Raw genomic sequence first — 21252 nt, 5'->3', positions numbered from 1 at the left:
AGGGTGGCTATAGGGAACACCTTGTCTTCAGTGGTCCAGGGCGGTCTTAATAAAAGTCAGTAAAAATCTATTTGTTTCCTGATTAACTGTCATGTCTGACATCCCAAACATCAGCAAAGGCTCCAAAGCCCCCCGCAGACGTCTCCGTCACCGGCTCCGCTATTTCTGCTCCAACAAGTGGACGGGTGAGAAGAGACGACGCTGCGCTCAACAATTTGGCCAGCAGATGATTCCTGTTTTTCTTGCGAGTGTTGACCTATAAGGCCGTTTGTTTCCTGTGCAGCCCGACCCGGGAAGAGCGCGTCACCATTCAAGCGTTTGTGCAGGCTTGGCCGATGGATACGCTTGTGTGGGCTGGGGGGCCGCGCCCTGAGGAAGGGGGCCAGCTGTGTCCAGCCATCTTGAAGTAGCTCCCTTCTGCCAGCGAGTGACAAAGGGAAAGACGGCGAGTGCCGAGGGCGACGGAATCAGGATGCCAGCCCGCACTGCAGGCCTGGGACAATTAGGAAAACGTGCAGACCCCAAAGCATTCTGGGAGTTTGGAAAATTCAAAACATACAAGGAATGGCGCCAGACCTGGAGACCAACGGCAGCGTTAGAGAAAGTGAACACGCAGCAGGACTTTCTTCAGTTGAGTGACACCCCATGTGAAAAAGTCATTGCCCCCCAGAGGGGGCAGCAGCAAAAACAAAAAAACGTCGCTAAACTCTTCCTATAATTTAATACCCGTCTTTCCCTGCATCGTTTAGGCCACCCTGCTGTGCACAGTGGAAGGTTTGTGGGCATCGGCTCGTCGTATCAGGTCCCCTCTATAGATAGGAAGGTACGTTTCAAAGGCGCTATATAACAGACAACGGCAACGAAACTAAAGTATAACTAGATGAGCAAACCCAACTCAATGCACTTCACCTCGACTTCGGCGAAATATCGGAACGGTCCAGGAACTTCGGCGAAATGCATTGAAGTCACTGGGGCAGGAGAAACTGTGCCAATTTAGCTATTAGCAGTGCAGACGGGCATGACGGACTGAGGGGTCTCCTCTCGTCTGTCACATTTCTTATGTATAAAGGGGTGAAGGTCTTTCAGGTGTCCCTGAGGGCAGGAGGAAGCGTCTGCCAACAATGCTGGAGCGATTGATGGGGTCAAAAATATGAGACCTGAGATGGGCGGCAGCTGTGCAAACCACTGAGCCACCGGGCCTCCTTGAAATAAAATGAAATATCAGAGGACAACAGGAGCGGGAGGAGGCATGAATTCACCAAGGATCAGCCCCCACAAGCCCACCAGATATAAACGTTACAAACACCAGGGGGAGAGATGAGGGACTCGGCTAGCGGGGAGGTCAGGAAATCTCCACTGATCTGCCGATGAATGTCCGTCTGGACCGGTGGACTCCACTCTGTCACATACTGAGCGAGCTGCCAGCTTAAATCCTGCCTCGTGACCCCCAACTCCATGGGGCCCATCAGTGCACCGATGCCCCCCCAAGGTGGTCCCTCACCATGTGGTCCAGCGACTGCTGTTGGTGCCACCCTGGGTCACTGATGGTAAAACAAGTCTCTCCAAACACCTCTGTGATGTCATGCTGTCCTTGCAAAGCATCATGGAGCGAGGGGGGTTGGGGGGTCTGGGGGGGTTAAGAGTTTGCCTAAATTGGGCGCACAGGGAATGTTCTGGGAAATTTTCAACAAAACTACAAAATCTGCTGCAAAATTCACTATGAAACATGCTTGGGGGGCAAGCGTAGCTGTGCTGGAAGGTTGGTACGCAGGCCGTGAACTTGACGTGGCCAGCGATTAACACCAACATGGGCCCTGAGTGGACACGATAAATAAAAAGGGGGAGAAGTGCATGTGGGCAAAGACCAGCCCTGGGCACTGGGGGAGTGAGGAAGCAGAACTAAGCGGTGTGCCACACCAGTCACGACGAGGTGCCAACTGCTCGGCTGGCTCCTTTAATTTAGTGCCGCTCGTTTTACTTTGCACGTTTTGTTCCTCTTACCCGTTAACATGCTGTTCCCGTTCCTTCTCAAATGACTGCCATTAAAGCAGCTGCTTGACGTGGAACACGCAGGTGTGAAGGCAGGCGGGTAGGCGGGCGGGCAACTCGGCCCGGACACACCATCGTCGTCATCATCATCATCAGGGCCCGCTGTGTGTAAATTGCCAATTTAAAGAAAATCAGACGGAACAAGAAAAAGGAAAACATCAAACGGGAAAACAAATTCCTAAAAGGAGGATAAAGCAGGAGAATTGAGCTGTCTGGGCGAGACCCCGGTGTTACCGTCCTTAAAACGAACAACCGACCAGACCACCCACACTTTATACGCCGCCTTTCCACAGAACTCTTTACGATTCGTTTAATTCCGGCCGAGTCCGAGGTGGTGACACTTCAGAGTGACAGCCGTTAACATACGGAGGAGGACAACGGGAGGAATCTGCCCGGGACAGGCCGGCCCACCTGCCTGCCAAAATGGCTCCCCAGGGACACAGTGACGACTCGTTCAAAAGGTCAACACCCAAAGAACTGCAGGACTCTCAAAGTCTCAGCTAACGCCAGCATCCAGGAGCCCACGAAAAGAAGGGGGCCGAGAAGAAAATGGGAGGAGAGCACAGCGGGCACCTCTGCCGTTCAAGAAGAGGAATTCAGAGAAAGCCGCAGTAATGAATGGCGGGCCGCTGGCGCTCCACTTGCTGTGTTTGTTTGTTTGTTTGTTTTCTGGCAAGCCTCCCAAAGTCCTTGTTGTTGTGTAGGTGGCGTCTACTCGCCGTTTTGGAGACCCCGCGACCCAACTAACGTCTGTACTTCTCCGCCTGGGGGTCAAACGAACTGAAGTCTACCGCCATTCAGGGTTTTTAAAAGACTATCTGGTGGTCCGCCAGAGAGACGGAATGGTGTCAAGACACAGGGCTGGGAAGAGCGTCACCCTGAGGGGGTCCCAAGACGACAGGGGCAGCCATTAATCTACCACTCTTCACTAGAGCCATCGGGAGAGAAGACAGGAGACCACAAACCCAGAGGTCACTCCAGCAGCTCCCCACTGGGAGAAACTTCCAGAAGGACAACCATCACTGCAACACTCTATAAGATGGAGGGGCCAGACAGACACCTCTCCTTAGTCTTAGACTTATGGAGAGCTTACCACCTGGCAATGCCATTCTAACAGGCCAGCATGGTGACGGTGTTGGTGGGTGGTAACACTAGACAGACAGGGGTTTAGGGAAAGGAGCAAAGTGCAGACAAATAATCCAGGAAACCAACAGACTGGCCAAAGACAGCGCAGGAGTGACTAAGGACAACTCTGTGAATGTCCCCTAATGGTCCGGCCAGAGCACCCCCATCACAAGAGCCCACCGACTGTCCCCATCCAGCCTTACAGAGCTTGTGAGGGTCTGCAGAGGAGTGTGTGACGCATCCGGGTTGGAACGGCTGCCAAAGGGGCTTCGACTAAAGTACTGAGGACCGGGCCGGGACGCTGGCGCCAACGGGAGATTTCAAGCTTTTATTTTTAAATAGATCAGCAAAAACGCCCGCTTTCACTCTGTCCTTCTGGGGTGAGGGTGATGGGTATTGAGTGCGTCTTGATGAGGGGAAAAAGAACAAATGGAAAAGGTGGGAGCAGAAGACAGCAACGTAACCAACGTGGAGAAGGGAAGGGGTCTGAATACTTTATGGCAGGGGTCCTGGAGGGCCGCAGTGGCTGCAGGTTTTCATTCTCTGCCTTTTTTTAATTAGTGACCCATTTTTGCTGCTAATTCCTTTCATTTTAATGGACGCGTCCCTCTGATTCCTTCAAAGGCACCCAAATTGAAATGAAATGTGTGCCAACAGAAGACCACCTCAGTCAGGGCCTCAAACTCCAACCAGTTGCTTAATCAGGCGCCGATTCTTGTCGTTCATTAATCTCGTTCTTTAACTCTAAGGCTGCTCTCATTGTGCAACAGCAGACATGTCCGAAATTGTGGATTTTCTCTTTTCTAGGAGCTCTGTGAAAAGGTTCTGGGGACCCGAGACCTTCGTCCTCCTTCATTTTCAGATATTGTACGATGGACACAATTGAAGAAAAAGAAGCAATGAAGGGGTCCGAGTCTCCAAGAGCAAATCAAATAAAATGAATTCAAAAAACAGGTCACTGATTAAGAAAAGGGTGAGAATGAAAACCTGCAGAGGTGCCAGTATCATGGAAGGGCACCATACAGAACGTAGCTCTGCCGCTTGATGTCACACTCAGGACCTTCGGTGACATCGGACTTCATGTTAGTCTATTTCAATAACTCCCTCCCTATATTAACCCCTAACGTCTCTCCTCGTGTGAGCTTCCAAGGACACAAATCCCTCGGCGTGACCCCAGGCTTTAACGGACGCTCCATCGGGCCCGTGTGACGAGGACTCGGCCGCCTGTCTATCCACAGCAGGATTTTTTTTCAGTGAGGAGGCCCGAGAGTTTCCACCAGAGACGCCACTGCAGTGTCCCGCTGCTCTGCCATCCAAAGAGTCGCTGCTCGTGGGTGCGTCTGGGGTTTAATAATAGAACACTTGTAGAAAGAACAGGATGGACAAAAATAACAGCGATGTAAACAGCACAAACGTGGCGCATCTCCATCACGAGAGACCACTCAAGGCCGCGCAGACACAAACAAGGAATCTCCAGGCAGCACAACGCACTCCGACAAACGGCGCGTCTGTTTATACCCAACTGTGACCAACTGCTGGGTGCAAAGTGGTTGTGAAAACATACTGGGACCAAATATTGCTCTGGAAGCATGTGTTGGCACCCACATTGGGCCTTGGTGCCAGCGAATTGGGCTGGCAAAGCCCTGGGAAACTCGCCTCAAAGAAACACCGCACAGCACGGGCAAACATTTCTCATTGAGACGACTCGCGAAGTGAATCGATCAGCGGCATCTCACAGCCAAGGCCAAGGCAGGAGAGGGCACTGCACAGACTCTCTCTGGAGTGGGCCGGGTCTCGAAATGCAAGGGGGCACCAGACTGGTGGTGGGAGGAACTACAAAAGAAATTGGAAACGATAACCGCAGGAGACGACGCTCCTTCAACGCCGAGGGTGACATCCTCTACCTCTGTGACTGCCGAGGTGGGCCGGCAACATCTCTTCAGCAGAAGCCCACCGCATCGAGGAGCCTATCAAGAATGCAGGCTCAGTCACGAGACACGGCCATCACATCCCCTCTGTGGCAAGAAATCCCTCAGCACAAGTGTGTCAAGAGGCCGACAGCTTTATAGCGCCTCACGGAGGCTCTGCTCTCGTACCGTCAGCCCGGCCAGAGGTTTTCGTTTTTTAATTCAGATCCTGTAAAAAGATCAACACCCCCCTCACTGGCCACTTTATTAGGTATACCTGCTCGTTAAGGCAATCAGCCAATCACATGGCAGCGATGCAATGCACGTTGGCCTGTAGGAGTCGTCAAGACAACCAAGCATCAGAATGGGAAAGCAAGGAGACTCAAGTGACTTTGAACGTGGCAGGGTGGTTGGTGCCAGACGGGCCGGTCCGAGTATTTCATAAACCATCATCACCTGAAATAAAACTGTAAAGGTAATGGGTGGCAATCGAAGAAGGATTACTTGATTTAAAGGCAAGCGTGCTACCCAACGCACCACCACCCTCCATTACGCCGTTTCCCTGATGACAGACGGACCGACAGAGAGTTGGCGAGACCTCTGAGATACCGTGAGCCTTGGAGTTCATTGACGGAAAGATCAGAACATCAAAAGAAACGGGTCAACATCAGCCCACCATGTTTGTCCACCCTGCTCACCTCAATCTATGCCATAGGGTGCCAAGTTTTCACCCACCACACTGTCATGCATCACCAGGGGATTTTGAAATTCATGCTTTATTGGAGGGCACTGCCCAAAAGATTTGATTTTGGTGGTTGAAAATAAAATGCGGGTTCAGCGTGGATGCAAGGCCAAAAATGAGTTTAGAATTAAAAAATGATTTCTTTTTAATGTGCACAGGGTCTCTTCCCAAGTCAAATACGGCCCTCTAATGAGATGAGGTGCAGAACACCAACCTCTGTCTGTGGCATCTCCTTGGCGGTCCGACATGCCCGCCTCAACACTAAGCAGACTCCCAATTCAGAAAGTCGCCCCTCGAGATTCGCATTTGGAGAAAAGTTCACTTTGGGGCATCCCGGACATTCCTACAACATCTACAGTGTGCTTCTCTCTCTCCTGCACAAAGAAATGAATGCCAACCACATTACTTTCCTCATTTAAATAATAATGTGTCACGAGGATCAAGGTTAACTTGGAATGTTTGTCAGAAGATAATTAAACATCTTAATTTAATCAGGAAGAACCAACATGACTACTTAATTGAATTGTTTGAATAATCTCCATGGTAATCGAACAGAAGCGCCTTCACCGACAGGAGCAACAAGGCACATCATTTCATGGGTCGCTTATTAGGCCGGCTGACGATGACCCATTCATTAACAGCAAGCCCCCCCCATCCAGGCCAAGTCGCTTCTTCTTTTCGCTCCACTTTTGCGGTTTCTTGGCGGCTTTGTGCGTCTTGTGTTAATAATTTAACTACACGTAAATGTGTGGCACGTTGGCATTTAGTGGGCTTTGATGCTTTCTGGACTGACCTGGCGCACCAATGCTGGGGATCACACACCGCATCGCCGATGCCATGCCTTATAAACCCTGAGCTGCACTGGGCACAGCGTCCAAGACTTCGGATCCAACAGGGGAGTTGGGGGTCTTTTGAGTCGTGATTCGCGACAATTCTCATGTCGTCAACGCTCTTATTTCTAGATTTTGGGGACACATATACTCTGTCACACACGTGTGCATGGAGGGGCAACTAAAGTGTCTGAATAAAGACAGCGCCCCACACCAGACCAGGGGGTGGCCAGGGGCACCAACTTTCTCTCTCGATGCACTGCGGACCATTCATGGGAAATCCCACATGGTTCCGGTGCCCATAAAGACGTCACTTCTGGTCTCCGGTGCCCACGATGATGTCACTTTTCCAGCCCTGATGGCGTTACTTCCATTTCCTGTGCATGTGATGACGTCACTTCCTGTCCCGATGGTGACACTTCTGGTTACGGTGGTGATGATGTCACTCCCGGTCTCGGGCTTTAAAGCCGCCATCTTTACATCCCTAATAAGTTCTGTTTTGGACTCTGACCAGTGACCTTAGCAGCGAGGGCCCAAATATACGGGTGGCTGCCCCCCGATACATTCTTGTGACAACTCCTATCAGTTTGTCAACGTTTTCAAGTGTCGATGTCGTGTCTGCGTTGTTGATCCTTCAAGCCTTTCGGTTTCTTTGTCGATCTTTAAAGACCCTGAAGCACCGTGATCTGCCTGTCTGGCTCCCTAACCCCTGAAGGTGCCAGCGTTCCTTTCCCATTTTTTTATTGTCTAGAACAACAAAAGCTGGCAACACTTCAGACCCGTAGATCACCCTGGTAATTTGACTGGCACAGCGTGACCTGGCAGTCACTGAACAGGAGAACTGGATGAAGGGCTCAGTCGACACTCCACCTGGCAGGCGCACTATGTCCTCAAGAACAAGGTGGGCAGCAGTGAACAGAATACAAGCCCCCGGCTGCTTCGAGCCTACCCAGAGTACCCAGCAAAGCGAGCGCCATGACGGATGACATCGGGCGACAGCACAGGCCGTACTTACAAGGCACCGCATGGCGATAGAGATTATCTCGGATGGTCTGCTGGAGCTCGTGGTCTGGAGACGCTTTCTGGAACCTCTGGCTTAGGTAGTGTTTAAGGTCCTTATTGAGGCGATTTCCTGAAAGAGAAGAAAACAAACCGCAAAAAGGAGGAGGTTAGCCCAAGCCGACAAAAAATGGAGGACAACGGCGGTGAAAAGGGCAGAACAAGAAAATTTAACACAAACTGGCAAAGCTCCTCCAGAATGTACGAATCATGCAGGCGCCAAAGCAACTTACAAAACACAAGCACACAGACCAACTTGGCAGATGGAGCGACACGGGGTACGTGGGGGTTTGCCCTTTTACTCTCTTAATCCTTAGCCAGCCTCTTCAGTGACCCCCCTGAGCTGACAGCATCATGATGGACATAACGTCTGTCACGGGGCACAACGTTAAATCGTTTGGCTGCAACGGAGCCACAGACAGAAAGAAAAATGAGGCACTTGGCGGGACATCACATATGCTGGTCTAGAGGAGAAAACGTGAATGTCAAAGCCGTGAGGGACGCTGGGCTCCCCCCTGACTCAACAGACGAGTGCCTGCCTAACACAACGAGCCCCTGAAGAGCACCAAAGACCGAGAAAAAGAAAATGGAAGGCAAAGCTAAATGACAGGCTCCTCAGACATCTACAAGAAATGTTTCAAACATTAGTGAGGGAACTGCAGGGACACAAGACGTTAAAAATAACAAAGGGGGGAAACAAATGACGGACCCCTGGCTTCAGGTAACCAACCAGACGCGAACACCAGGCACACTTACAAATCAAATCACCAGAACCAAGAAAAGGCTGACAACCAAATGACAAACTAAGAAATCGTTAATATGAAACAGAACGAGGGGGCTGCAACACCAGACCACCACAAGAAGGTAAAAGGGGGTCTGAAGAGAAAAACAAAATGAGACTCACACCAGCAAATAAGAAAAACCCCAGCTAAACATACAGGCATCTGGCCCAGGGGATCAGGAGAGAAGCCCCCCAACGGAGGTGCCAAGTTATGCACGGTGCCAACCTCTTAGCTCGGCAGGGAATTCCATACAACTGTCAATCACTGGCCAATACTTGGGATGGTCAAAATTTACAGTCAGGCGCTAACTCAAGTGACTCAGGTAACGATCTCGATTATTTAAACACGCATTATGTCATTTCTGCCGGACTTTCGGGCAAATCGTACAACGATTTTAGGATTCTGACGAGCAGAGAAACGCACCTTAAAAGTTTCAAATACCGTTTTTTTATTTTTCCGTGGCGCCTTTTTATTTTTTTTAATAATAATTCTTTGCATTCCTATAGCATCATTCCTCACTAGCAATTGCAGGTTAAGGGTCTTGCTGAACGGCCCAACAGAGCAGAGTCCCTATTGGCATTTACGGGATTCAAACCGAGTGCCAGTGCAGATCCTTTCTCTCGGCCGCCGTCATTTTGTGGATCCTGTTGCTACTGATGTGTCCTCCGGTTGCTGGCGCGTGTTCACAGAGGTCGTCTGACGGATACGCCGCTGAACTTCTTTTGGATTATTTACCAGTTCACAGATCTTTGCTCTTGTTTCTGTTGTTGTGATGAAAGGTCTTTTGACCCCCGGGTTTATTTTTCGTTCTGGCTAAAGGACTCATGTGACATTCTTGCGTGATGTTCATCTGCTGGTCGTCTCTCATGTACATCATCATCATCACCACCACCACCACCACCACCACCACCACCTCTGGTCTTGCAGACAGGCCAGTTTAAAGGGCTCAGATGTGGGCATGTCGCTGGCGTGAGGCCTGGCACCAGACTGGTGTCTCCTTACATTTCATTCAGAGCTTTGATCTCATGGGTGCGTTGGCATTAAATGTCTTCACGTTAAATATGAACACACCTCGTCGTCGCGCTCACCCAATGGTCAACGTGAAACAACTCGCCACCCGCTGGACAGATTTTGCTGAAATGTAGTTTGCGTATTTGTCCATTTTTCTGCAACATCTTGAGTACAGCACACTGGACACATTTCAAAAACTCTCCCTGAACCCGTACTGGTGAATTTTCACAATCGCCTGCTGTCTTAAAAACACAGAAACATTCTGCTCGACCTCGACTGGAGACTCTTCCCGATGTGCCGCGACAGCGGCCCCTTCAGCTTGTATAAATTCTTCTTCCATAGATGCCCAGCACACGTTGTGAGACACGTAAGAAATGGGACCCTCCACATGTACCACCTGCCGCCACTGCTCCATCGACTCGAAGCCATCTGGACCCGGTGGTCCGTCTCGAACCCGTTTCAATGACATCTCGTTACTGTCGCCGTTATTTCAGAATACGATGCATTGTTACAAAACTAATTAGAGAACTCCAACGAGACGCAGTCCGTACGTCTTTGATGAGGATCATGAATGTCCAAAGCCCAGGATGTACACGCCCGCTGCGCCATGACGACGACTTCTAGTTTGTTCGATATTTGGTCCTGCTGTTTGTCAAGGCCGTTGTTGGTTTTTTGTGCCCTCCTGGTTTTCTACATCTTCCCATAATCCTCAAAGAAGCGAACTCTCACACGAGCAGTGAAGTGTGGGTTCGAAATTCACCGATTTTCCTAACCGACAGTAAAGCCGTAACTCGACTACTCAACACTTCAAAATGGCCAACAAGTAATAAATAAAGGAAAAAGGTCACTTGACCAAAGACACACCCTCTGGGTCTCAATGGCTGCCTTCCAGCAATTGTCAAAGGTGCTGCACAATGCCAACATTGTGCCTAGAGATGTGGGCACGGAGAGGCAGTTCCCAGGGGCTGCTGGCCCGTGGCCACCTTCATCACCTCATGGGGGCCGACTGTGGGACCCCCTTCTCCCCTACAAGCCTATTCCAATGGAACTGAGTTCCAAGGCATCTATTATGTCTCAGCCGCATGGGTTTTTCTTTCTGGAAAGAAAAGGAGGAGAACGCATTTCAGTCGGGAATGAAGGGAGATGCAAATTCCAGCAAACCCACAGCGCGGCAGAAAATAAATCTACAGGCGGCCGAGAGACGGGGGAGCCAACGCGGGCAAGCGGAGACGCGGGCTTTGTGGAAGTTGTTTGCCAAAGCGGCGGGATCACTCGCAATGTGCACAAAGCCTGCAGACTTCCATCGACAGATTCTCGTTATTTATTTATTTATTTTTACCCACCATTAGAACCAAATGCAGAAAAACATTTCCAAAGACACGGGCGAGAAAACAGAAAGGCGTCAACAATTTGTGGACACATCTGAGAGTCCGCACTGGATGAGGCAAAAAAAAATTACTAAAATAAATAAATAAATAAATAAATATGAAGAGAAATGCGACTGCCAGTCGAGGAGGCTGTGGTTTCCATGACAACCCTGAGGAGCAATGTATGCCGAAGTCATCTGCAGTCACTGGGGCTGAGGCTTCGCCCGACAGAGCCTCTCATTCAGTGGGCACAAGCGGCCTCCGGTCAGGCAAGCCAGCAGAGGACACCGAGAAGACGCGGACCCCTCGTCCTTCATCGCCACCCTATGACTCCACCAGCATGACCGACCTTCCAGGGCAAGGCCTAAGGCGGCAATAAGTGGTGACAGCTGGGCAGCGAGGAGAGCTGCTCTATACAGCCCTCACACAGCTGTAGGCATGCAAGTGGCAGGTTCAGGGGACGTATCGGAATTGAAGTAAACCCCCTCGTTAAGATCACCACAAGTGCACTTCTTCTCCTCCTCCTCCTGACGCCAACTCCTCTGGGTGAGGCTGGGTGCCCTGGGCACACTTCCAGTGTCACAACAGTGCCCCTAGGAAGCACTTCCAGATCAGGAACATCCTCCTTAAAATAGGGAAGTCCTCATACCTGGCAGCACCCAAAGAAACCCAGCACGGCTGCCCATGGGGACTCCAACTCCCAGAATGCTGTGGTTGTGCAGAAGGGAGTCCCACCAGAGAGCCTGTCACTCGCTTCCCTGTGAGGGTCTCTCTCTCTCTCTCTCTCCCCCCATGTTTTCAGTATGCCATCCTGGTTGTGGAAAGGAACATCCAGCATTCCAGCCAGGACTCAAACCATCCACTGTAATGGCTGGGTAGATGGGCACTGTCTAATCTGGATGGGATGCCTGTCCTAGCTATGTTACCTGTCAAAGGAGGAGGACATTGGGAGCATGCGCCCACCACACGACGAGTGCAGCGGGAGGCACCTCAGCACCAACCACACTGAAACAGCGGGAGGTTATTTCTTGAACAATGGCTGGGAATAAATCTGATATCTGTGCCCTTCACCCTGCACCGTCCTTTGGTGTCCTCATGCACCTCAACCTCACGTCCCTGGCGTCTGCCCTCTTGATGGTGCTCCTGTAAATCCGCTCCTCAGACCCGTTTCGAGTCGCCACTCATATCGTTATTGGGCTCATCCGTAGAGACTGTGCTACTGTACAGAAGGATGCTGGCTCTTCTTCTCATTCCTTATCTACATTACGTCCGCTCGTAAGGACTTCTTGTTTCTGTTCCTTGTTATTCTTTGCTAATTTCATTTGATTTTCATTTCTTGTAGCTCCCTCTGTGACATTTGACTTACAGTCTTGGTCTGACGTGTTCCCCCTGCGCCCTCCCTCTCCCTTCGTATCCTTCTGTGGGTCAACTTGCTTTGCCCAGCACTGCAATCAATGGAGTTTGATTGACTCGAAGCACAGCAAAAACTGACCAATCAGACCAAAGCCAAACTGACCAATCAGATTGCTCGACATTAGCGCTTTCTTATATAGAATCAATACCAAGGTTGGACTGGACCAGCTGGAGTTTCTTTGTTGTTTTCGAGAAGTAAACATGGCAGGGGCCCAAATCCATCGAAAGCTTTCTGAACAGCATGGAGGCCGTGCTTCACCACGGTTGGCAGAGCGTTTTACAAATGGATCGAGAACGTGAAAGATGGGCCGATGGACAGATTTTACACATGAAGGAGGTGTGGGATGTCCGTCCACATCCTCTACTGGAGAGAACATGGAGCAGATCTGTCCACACCGCGACTCTGACCGACTGATGACTAACGAGGAGGCACCTTCAGCCTCCCTGAGAGGTAAGACCACCGCTCGCTGCGCATGTGTATGTGTGTCGCATGCTATGTACCGTATATTATTCATCTATTTGCCATTGTAATTTTGTTCTGAGGAAACATGCAAATAAAAATCGGGAGTGCTCTCCCCTTGACCTTCTCATATACTCAGATATGGGGACGGAGTGAACCGCAAGACAGCAATTATATTTTTATATTATGTACATTAAAGAACCATCAACAACAAATCAAATCAAAAATATATTGAACAATCAATATAAAAGTAAAGTTGAATAAGTCGGACTCTGTAGCTGCATGAACAACAGGTAAAGTACCACTTCAGGTTAGCAGAATTAGCGTAAAAGTCGAAAGAAATTGATGTTTTGTTTCTTAATACCGAAGTGAAAGCGCACTCAAATTACTGTGTTCATGGTCACGCGCACACACACACAGACAGACAGACATAATTCAAAAAATTAAGGAGGTCTAAAATGTTGAGATTCATCAAAATCTCGAAATCAAATTTCCAGACAGTTCCAGTACTTTCCTTGCACTTCGTATACGAGAAAGTACAAATGTCACCGTCTTACATGCACAGGACAACTAAGCTGACTTGACTTGTTATTCCAAGACGAAGACGAGAAGGAAGAGCTGGGCAGTCCTGGAGGGCGAGGTGGCCAGCCGAGTTGACTGCCTTGCCCGTGTGAACTTCGGCAAAGACACCCTGTAACACATGAGGTTTGGGCGGTGCGGGAGTAGCTGCAAGTCACTGAGCAAGTCATCAAATATTTACTACATTTCCCAGGATTACTGTTGTTCTTGGGCGGGATTACAACTAAAACGAGGTGCCTACTGTTTCTGTGCCATCATGCCGTTCAGCTGCCACCCACCGGCACCCAAGTTAAAAATGCAGAAATCATCAGCAGATGAAAGGCAGGGGAGAATGAGATCTCGGCTCTATGTAAACCATCACGTCAGATGGCGTTTAACACCAAAGGTGTGAGCGACTCATTACTGGAGACCGCAGCGCAAGTGAAAAGCGACGTCTCAATTTCAAATGGATAGCGGGATTCAGAGTGGCACGCGATAAATCACACAGAGACGGCCTCTCGTGTGGGGGCACTCATGCGGCTCAAACACGCCAGTAGGGTTGGATTTGCTTTTAACGTGCGGCTCAAACGCACCATCGGGGTGGCTATGAAGTCTCATCCTCAGGGTCTGCCTCGCTCCGATCATCCGGAGGGGGCTCTGAAACCTTTGAAAGGTTTGACAGGAAGCGCACTGTGGTGGCCATCCTGAAGTGGTGAGGAACAAAACACAAATGAAGCCTGAGATGTAAATTTCCTAACGGTAATGGAGCACACTCAACAATTGGACGAGGACGTCAATAGGCCGCTCGCTGCTTTGGTCTGGAGGAGGAATCGATTATCGGTGACTTCCCTTTACCCCCAAAAATCACATCCCCACCATGAAACTCAATGGTAGACACAGCATCAGAAATGTGAAGGTGCAGCACGGCCGACACCCCACCACTCACAATCACTTCACTCCCGCCCCGATGAGAGGGACTCTGCCCTTAACCAACACCATGAGCTCAGCTTAAAGCAAACTGCCACACACTCCACTCCCCTCCCATTCGTGTTACACTTTCAGACATTTGTGCTATCAGGGCACCGGCAATGGCATGCTGGTGAAATGCCACGGAGACACGACATGTGACACATTAAGGAAACAAAGTGAAAGTTTAACCAAAGATTATCTACACCTGACTAAGAGAAGAGCTCACCGAAAAAAGTTTACTCGACTTGACAGAAGTGACCACCGCCGGCCCCTCCACTGCCCCTCACCGCCTGTGCCAGGGTGCAGGTCCACCATCTTATTCACACACACCTGCCTGCATCGGCTGGGCTCCTCGTGAAGGGAAGTTAAGCGGATCGTTTCACCTTAAAGTGACATCAGCAGCACATAACGCCGTTAAATGAGTTCAGAAGAAAATATTCGGCTCATTTAATAACACGTGGGAAGCTCACACATTAAGAGATGCAAAGCGTCTGCCGATGAGTTTGTTTCAGAGTGCAACTTTAATGAGTCACTTTGGATATAAATGAGCTCAGGTGTGCGCAATTAGGCTCCGAACAAATCCCACAAATGAGAGAGAGAGAGACAAAGACAGCCCAGCGTCAGGTGCTGCTCAACGGCCGCTCCCATGCCCTGACACAGCAGAGCGAGCGCCAAGTAACCCGGAAGGACTGGCGCTGGGCTGGGAGCGTGAAAAACACAGAGCGAGCAAAACTCAAAGAGGCGCCACACCACCGGAGGGGATCTTTACATCGGACTTCATAAACGCTCTGCAAGTGCGGCTGGAGTGAGGAATTGTGGGTTATCTGGTAGTGCAAAGTCAGACTGGGGATGAAAGGCACTATAAGATAGATAGATAGATAGATAGATATGAAAGGCGCTATATAAGAGATAGTGTATATACAGTAACACACAGACAGATGGCTTGACAGAAGGATGTATACAATATGCTCCAAAATGTAATAATTAACGTTCACATATGATCTTATTTTTTTATTGTTTTATTTATTTTTTCAAGTATTTATTTCTTTAATTTTGTCTAAAATATTCCCCCATGGTTGTGGTGAGCTCAGTTGTTTTATCTTACAAACTGATTGCTGCTTGTTTTGAATACGAATTAAAAAATAAATAAATAAACACGCATCTGAAGTGTCGTAGAACATTAGCGATAACCAAAAACACAGACAGAAGTGAAAGCCCTTAGGCCGCCCGCACACACCCAGACACGGACCCTCGTATTGTATAAAGACCACCAGACTGCTTACCAGATTTAATTGTCCGCTCCAAACGAGTATTAAAATAATTTTGTATGAAACGACGTAAACAAAATCAAAACGAGAGCAGCAGTGCAGTGCACGGTTCGGCTCGGCTCCACTCTGCCAGCGTCACATTTCAGTATTCCATTTAAAAGATAAACGAGTGCCAGCAGGACAGAAAGCCTCACCGAGGAAAAATGTGCCGCTCTGCTGTGTGGTGGTCTGCATGTCCTTCCCATTATCATAGTTCAGATTAGGAGATGTGGCTTTAATGAACCAATAAAACTCCTCATAACGTTGTCCTCAGAGTGGTACGGGTGGGTTTCGGAGGTCAGTCCTCCAGTCTTGTCCCAAAGACAAAGCAGGGGCTTTTCCTGTTATTTGTAAACTCAACCCCACAGTCCAGTAGCTGGCAAGGTGGGCGCCTGGCACTGCTGACTTCACATCAGAATGAACTGGGCGTCATGGGGGTGTCAGAGCTGGGGCCGGGTGGTAAAGCAGCACTGGAGAAGTTTCAGGATTTTCAGTAGCGGAAGTTACGTCGGCTTTCTTCTCAGCCCCCCACCACTCGACACCTCGAAACTGCACACTGTGACATGATAGGAGTGATAAGGGGTACCCCACTAACTCCCATGGTGTACTCCCCCCATTTGCATCAAACCAATCAGAAATACATGGGGGATTACTGCACCCCCCTCCCCCAGCTGCTCTGTCATGATCGTGGAAGTTGAAATTGTACACTTCATCGAGATCGGAGCGTCATTGGGGTACCCCCCCCCCACTGCATCAAAGCAATCAGAACTTCATCGGGGTACTTAAACCCCAACACCCCCACCCCCCCGCACCCCAACTGCTTTGTCACAAATCGAGACTTCCAGGAAATCAAAGCTGCACACTTCAGTACAACAGGAACCTCAGGGGGGTCCACACGCCCCCCGCCCCTTCAATGTGATCAGGACATTCACCAAGTCGAAACTGCACACGTCATCAAGTTTGAAACTCTAAGGGTGCCCCGCTAAATGCTTCAATGTGATTGGGATTTCATGGGGGGTCCCCATTAACCCCTTATTGCGATTAATGCTTTGAGGTCATCAAGAGGGAAGGGACGCGTAGCTCAGCACGATGGCGCCGTGCTCCAGGGAGGCTGGAGTAAGATGGAATTTTTCTTCCAAGTTATCCGTCATTTTCTGTGATTTGCTTCAGAAGCGCTGTGGTCGGTGCTCAGTTCTGAAAGCTGGCATCAATACCCGAGTCAAATGTTTAGCAGCTCGTCATGGTGCCTCCTACCCGGGGCTGCTTGCATCACAACTGTCAGAATTACGAAGGGGACGAGTGCAGTCAGCAGAGTCGAGGAGAGAAGCGAGGAATGGCACACAGTACCTGGCAGAACAGCTTCAGGGGGTCCAGTGGTGAGAGCCCTGCACGTGCTGACCAACACATTACATACATGTCACCAGCCTCCAGTGCCATCTTTACAGCTAAAATAACAAGGCATCACAACTCTTGAGTCGCTGAAGGTACGAGCACACTGCCCTCTAGTGTCTGGCCTCCTCACTCCGTCATCTCAGCTCATTATGGTGCCACAGGGTGGTCCGATTAGCACATGCAAGTGAGAATTCCCCCATCCTCCATACGTATCGACGGCCACCCTCTAGTGACTCAACTCCGTTATTGGTTTCTAATGTCCGTGTTGTCCCGCATTCAGAGTCCAGCGACATCAACATGGCGCGCCTCATCACCATGGTGACTCATTCTTTCTGTACAGATTTTTACGTTTATTCCGGGGTTTTCTTTCACAAGGAATCTGAAATTGGGGTTTTTCCCCCCCAACGTGAGTCTGGGAAAAGTTTGAACGTTTTTAAGATCAACCTGCAACCAGGGCCAGTGCCACCATTAAGGCGAATTAGGCATTCACCAGGGGCGCAGATCATAATGGGGGTTTGGGGTTGGGGGTTTACGACACCCAGACGCATGGGTTAGCTACCAAAAGGTCAGTTGGCGCACAAAGAAGCAAACTAACCTGGCACCATACTGCCTGCCACACCATTTTGTTTTCCTTACAAGCGCGGATAAAAGCAGCAGAGGCGAGTGTCTTAATACTTACTGAAATATACGGTCTACAGAGTGGAAGGACCGGGGACAGGGCATTGGGGAGGCAATACCTCCTCTGGGACACTAGAGGGCAGCCCTCCAGCCACAGTTAGCGTTCAGGACTCCATAATGAGAGCGAGCCTGAGGGACACAGGAGGAGGAGGAGGAACCGTCTGTCTACCTGGACGATCCTTACACTTTCTGGAATGACGATCTGTGGACAGAGGAGCAAAAGAAGAACTTTATGGGCAGAACAGGTGTGTGTGTGTGCGCTTGTATAAGTGTGGGTGTGAGTGAGTGAGAGTGTGCGCGTGTGTGGGTGTGTACACTCACCCTGCCCAGGTCTTATTCCTGCCTTGTGGCTGAAGTGGCATCACCTGTTGCTATGGCAAATTACCCACAAACCCTCAGGAGTGTTCAACTCATCGGCGTGACCGCTTTCAGACAAGCACTTGTGGTTTCGGACTCTCCGAGTTTTTGGCTATTGGACTTTCTTTTGGACATTACAGCCTTTGATTTCTCCTTAGAGTTGTAAACATGACCATCATGCGGTTTGATCTTTGGTTACGGCTTTTGTCCTCTAATCCCTTCTGTCTGGAGGTCAGAATGACTTTAACTGGCCATCTTACCTTAACACAGAGGTGGCCCTGTCTACGTCGCCCCCTAGTGTCTGAACTCAGTCCAGCACAGTGCTGGTTCACCATTTAACGTCTAAGACAAGCTGGAAGAAACCAGAGAGACAAAGGGAGGACATGCAAACTCCACACAGACCAGAAGAGATGGAGCTGCCACCAGTCAGTCCAAATGCCAGTCACAAGCGGGGCTCCTGGCGCTTTCAGCCATGGGACTAAACAGAGGGACCACCCCCCAAAACCGAGGGGCTGCCACTCCCTGGCCCACAGACGCCTGTCAGCTCCGCTAAGTCAACTCGTGCTCAGTTATAGGCTGACGAGGACCACCACACAAGGCTGCTATCAGGCGGGCAGCTCCCCCCCTCAGGGCAAGCACAAATGGAGAAAGCGCGTGGCTCCCCCTTGTGGGTTTTCTTCTGCTCATTTACAGAGCAAAGAGCTGAAAATGAAAAGTCTGCTGGCTGGTCAGCCACTCCATTGGGGACAGTGAAGCCTGGCAGCCTTCTTCTACTTGTTCTTCTCCTCCTCCTCCTCCTCACTGGCCGGCTGCTCGGTGCGGAGTAATTGAATTTCTGTCTCGGCTCAACACTGCCCTCTGCGTCCTCATTCATTACCCAGACGACAGATGTACCGTCTCCATGGAAACCAAGGTCAGACGGCACAAGTGAGCCTCGCTGCGAGTCACGTCTGCTGCCACCCACTGGCCGCCCGCTGCACGAGGCGACGGAAGCTCTTTTGTTTTTTTCTCCTGATCTAACGCACTGCAGAATCTGCCCTTCCAAACAGAAAGGACGACATGCAAATCCCAGGGAAGCCATCGAGCAGCTCCTCTTCTCGGCCTGCTTTTACTCCCAGTCTCTGCGCGTGAGCCGGCGACACTCTCTGCGTGGCCTCCTTCGACGCCCCGCTGTCACAAGATACACCAGAAGAAGAGCACAGCCAACATCCGACAGGTGACAGTGGTGACAAACGGCAACCACGCAAAATATGTGTTTTAATTCTCAACTCCCTTAAAATACAAGGCAGACCTGTGAAAAAGTATTGGCCCACCCCAGATATCCTCTAGTTTGGCATATCTGTCACAATAAATGACTTTGGAGGGTAAGGTGACTGAAGTACGTCAGACAGCTCCTCGGTGGCAGGGCTCCGGGGGCCCAACATTTTGACTGGACTTGCCAAAGGCTCTGGAAGTTGTTGGGACAGTCTTGGTGGGCACGTCTCTCGAACGGTGCATGGAGGTTGGCAAACTAGGCCAAGTATAAATGTCTGCAGCCGCGAGTGGGTGGGGTCGACACCGGTGGGCACCAGTAGAGTCGAGCTGCAGATCTCCAGAGCTCCCCCAGTTACATTTTGGTTAAGTTTATAGTTGAGGGAGGCTTATCTGACTTAAATAATGACGACTGTATTAATAATAATAATAATAATAATAATAATCATTCCTTACATGTATATTGCACTCTTCTCACTTCTCAAAGCACTTTAGTGAGTGGGGGCCACTTGTACCACCACTAATGTGCAGCTCCCACCTGGGTGATGTGATGGCAGCCATTTTAGTGTTTAGTGTTACAGAATGGGGATGACAAGGGGTCTGTGACTAGGCCGCGGTGGGCAATTTGGCCTGGACATTGGGATACCCCTACACTTTACAAAGGATGCCAAGGGATGACCACAGAGAGTCGGGTTGTCAGTTTTACGTCTGATCGAAAGGACGGCGCCATTTTTACAGCACTGCACTCCTCTCAACCAGGGTGGTGGTCTCTGTTTTTAAGAAGGGGGACTGGAAGGTGTGCTCCAACTTATGGGGGCTCACACTCCCCCTATACTAAGGTGGTGACAAAAGAGAGGGTTGGTCAAACATAAGATTCAGAAGGAGCAATGTGGTGCCAACGTATCACTGGACCAGAGCTTTGCCCTCATGGGAGTATGCCTGACCAGTCTACATGAGTTTTGTGGCATATGACCCGTCTCCCCAAGTGCATCCTAGGGGGGGTGCGTTGGGAATATGGGGTACTGCAGCTGGAGTTACAGCCTATGTGGTCCCTTTACAAGCCAGCAGCAAGTCAGACTCGTTCCTGGTGGGTGTCAGACTCCCCTTGTTCACAATCCGGTTCATCATTTTCATGGACAGAATTTCTAGGGACAGTCAAGGGGGGCCCGGGGGTCCCAGTCCGACGACCTCAGGATAGAATCTCTGGTCCTGTCGGCTTCGTTAGGTGGTGACCTCAGGTGCACACTGGGACAGTCAGCTGCTAAGTTCAGAAGCGGGCAGGAAGAGGATCAGCACCTCCAAGTTAGAGGTCATGGTCCTCATACGGAAAAGGGGAGAGCGCCCTCTCCGGGTTAGGAGAGGAGGTGCGCCCTCAAGCGGAGTGTCTCAAGTATCTCAAGAGGAGAGGAGGAAGAAGGAAGCGGGAGATCGAAAGGCGCACCGGAGCGGCGTCCTGCAGGTCAGTCGTCATGAAAGGAGAGCAGAGTCAAGTGGCAAAGTCACCAGTCTGCCTAATCACCTACCGCCACGTGCTTAGGGTACAGACGGAAAGAAAGAACTGGGATACTCGCGGATAAAAGCAGCAGAGGCGAGTGTCTTAATACTTACTGAAATATACGGTCTACAGAGTGGAAGGACCGGGGACAGGGCATTGGGGAGGCAATACCTCCTCTGGGACACTAGAGGGCAGCCCTCCAGCCACAGTTAGCGTTCAGGACTCCATAATGAGAGCGAGCCTGAGGGGCAGAGGAGGAGGAGGAGGAGGAGGAGGAGGAGGAGGAACCGTCTGTCTACCTGGACGATCCTTACACCTTCTGGAATGACGATCTGTGGACGGAGGAGCAACAGAAGAACTTTATGGGCAGAACAGGTGTGTGTGTGTGTGAGTGTGATTGTGTGTGTGAGTGTGTGTGTGTGTGTGTGTGTACGCTCTCACCCTGCCCAGGTCTTATTCCGGCCTTGTGCTCAGTGATTGCTGGGATCGGTTCCAGCTGC

At 50.4% G+C, this 21252-nt stretch overlaps 1 protein-coding gene across 15 annotated transcripts in view; it reads right to left on the bottom strand.

The window, feature by feature from the left end:
• magi1b (membrane associated guanylate kinase, WW and PDZ domain containing 1b) overlaps window positions 1-21252 on the bottom strand; it is a 282325-nt gene that overhangs the window by 133138 nt on the left and 127935 nt on the right. For all 15 annotated transcript variants that reach the window (XM_039770833.1, XM_039770828.1, XM_039770824.1 and 12 more), the window contains exon 2: window positions 7669-7785. In XM_039770833.1, the coding sequence (XP_039626767.1) occupies window positions 7669-7785 (117 nt within the window). The remainder of the gene's footprint in view (window positions 1-7668; window positions 7786-21252) is intronic.

This window comes from Polypterus senegalus, chromosome 12 (genome assembly GCF_016835505.1).
Source record: "Polypterus senegalus isolate Bchr_013 chromosome 12, ASM1683550v1, whole genome shotgun sequence".
In the NCBI taxonomy this organism is placed as follows: domain Eukaryota; kingdom Metazoa; phylum Chordata; class Cladistia; order Polypteriformes; family Polypteridae; genus Polypterus; species Polypterus senegalus.
The sequence above is the reverse complement of the archived record's forward strand: the minus strand, read 5'-3'. Positions and strand labels throughout refer to the sequence as shown.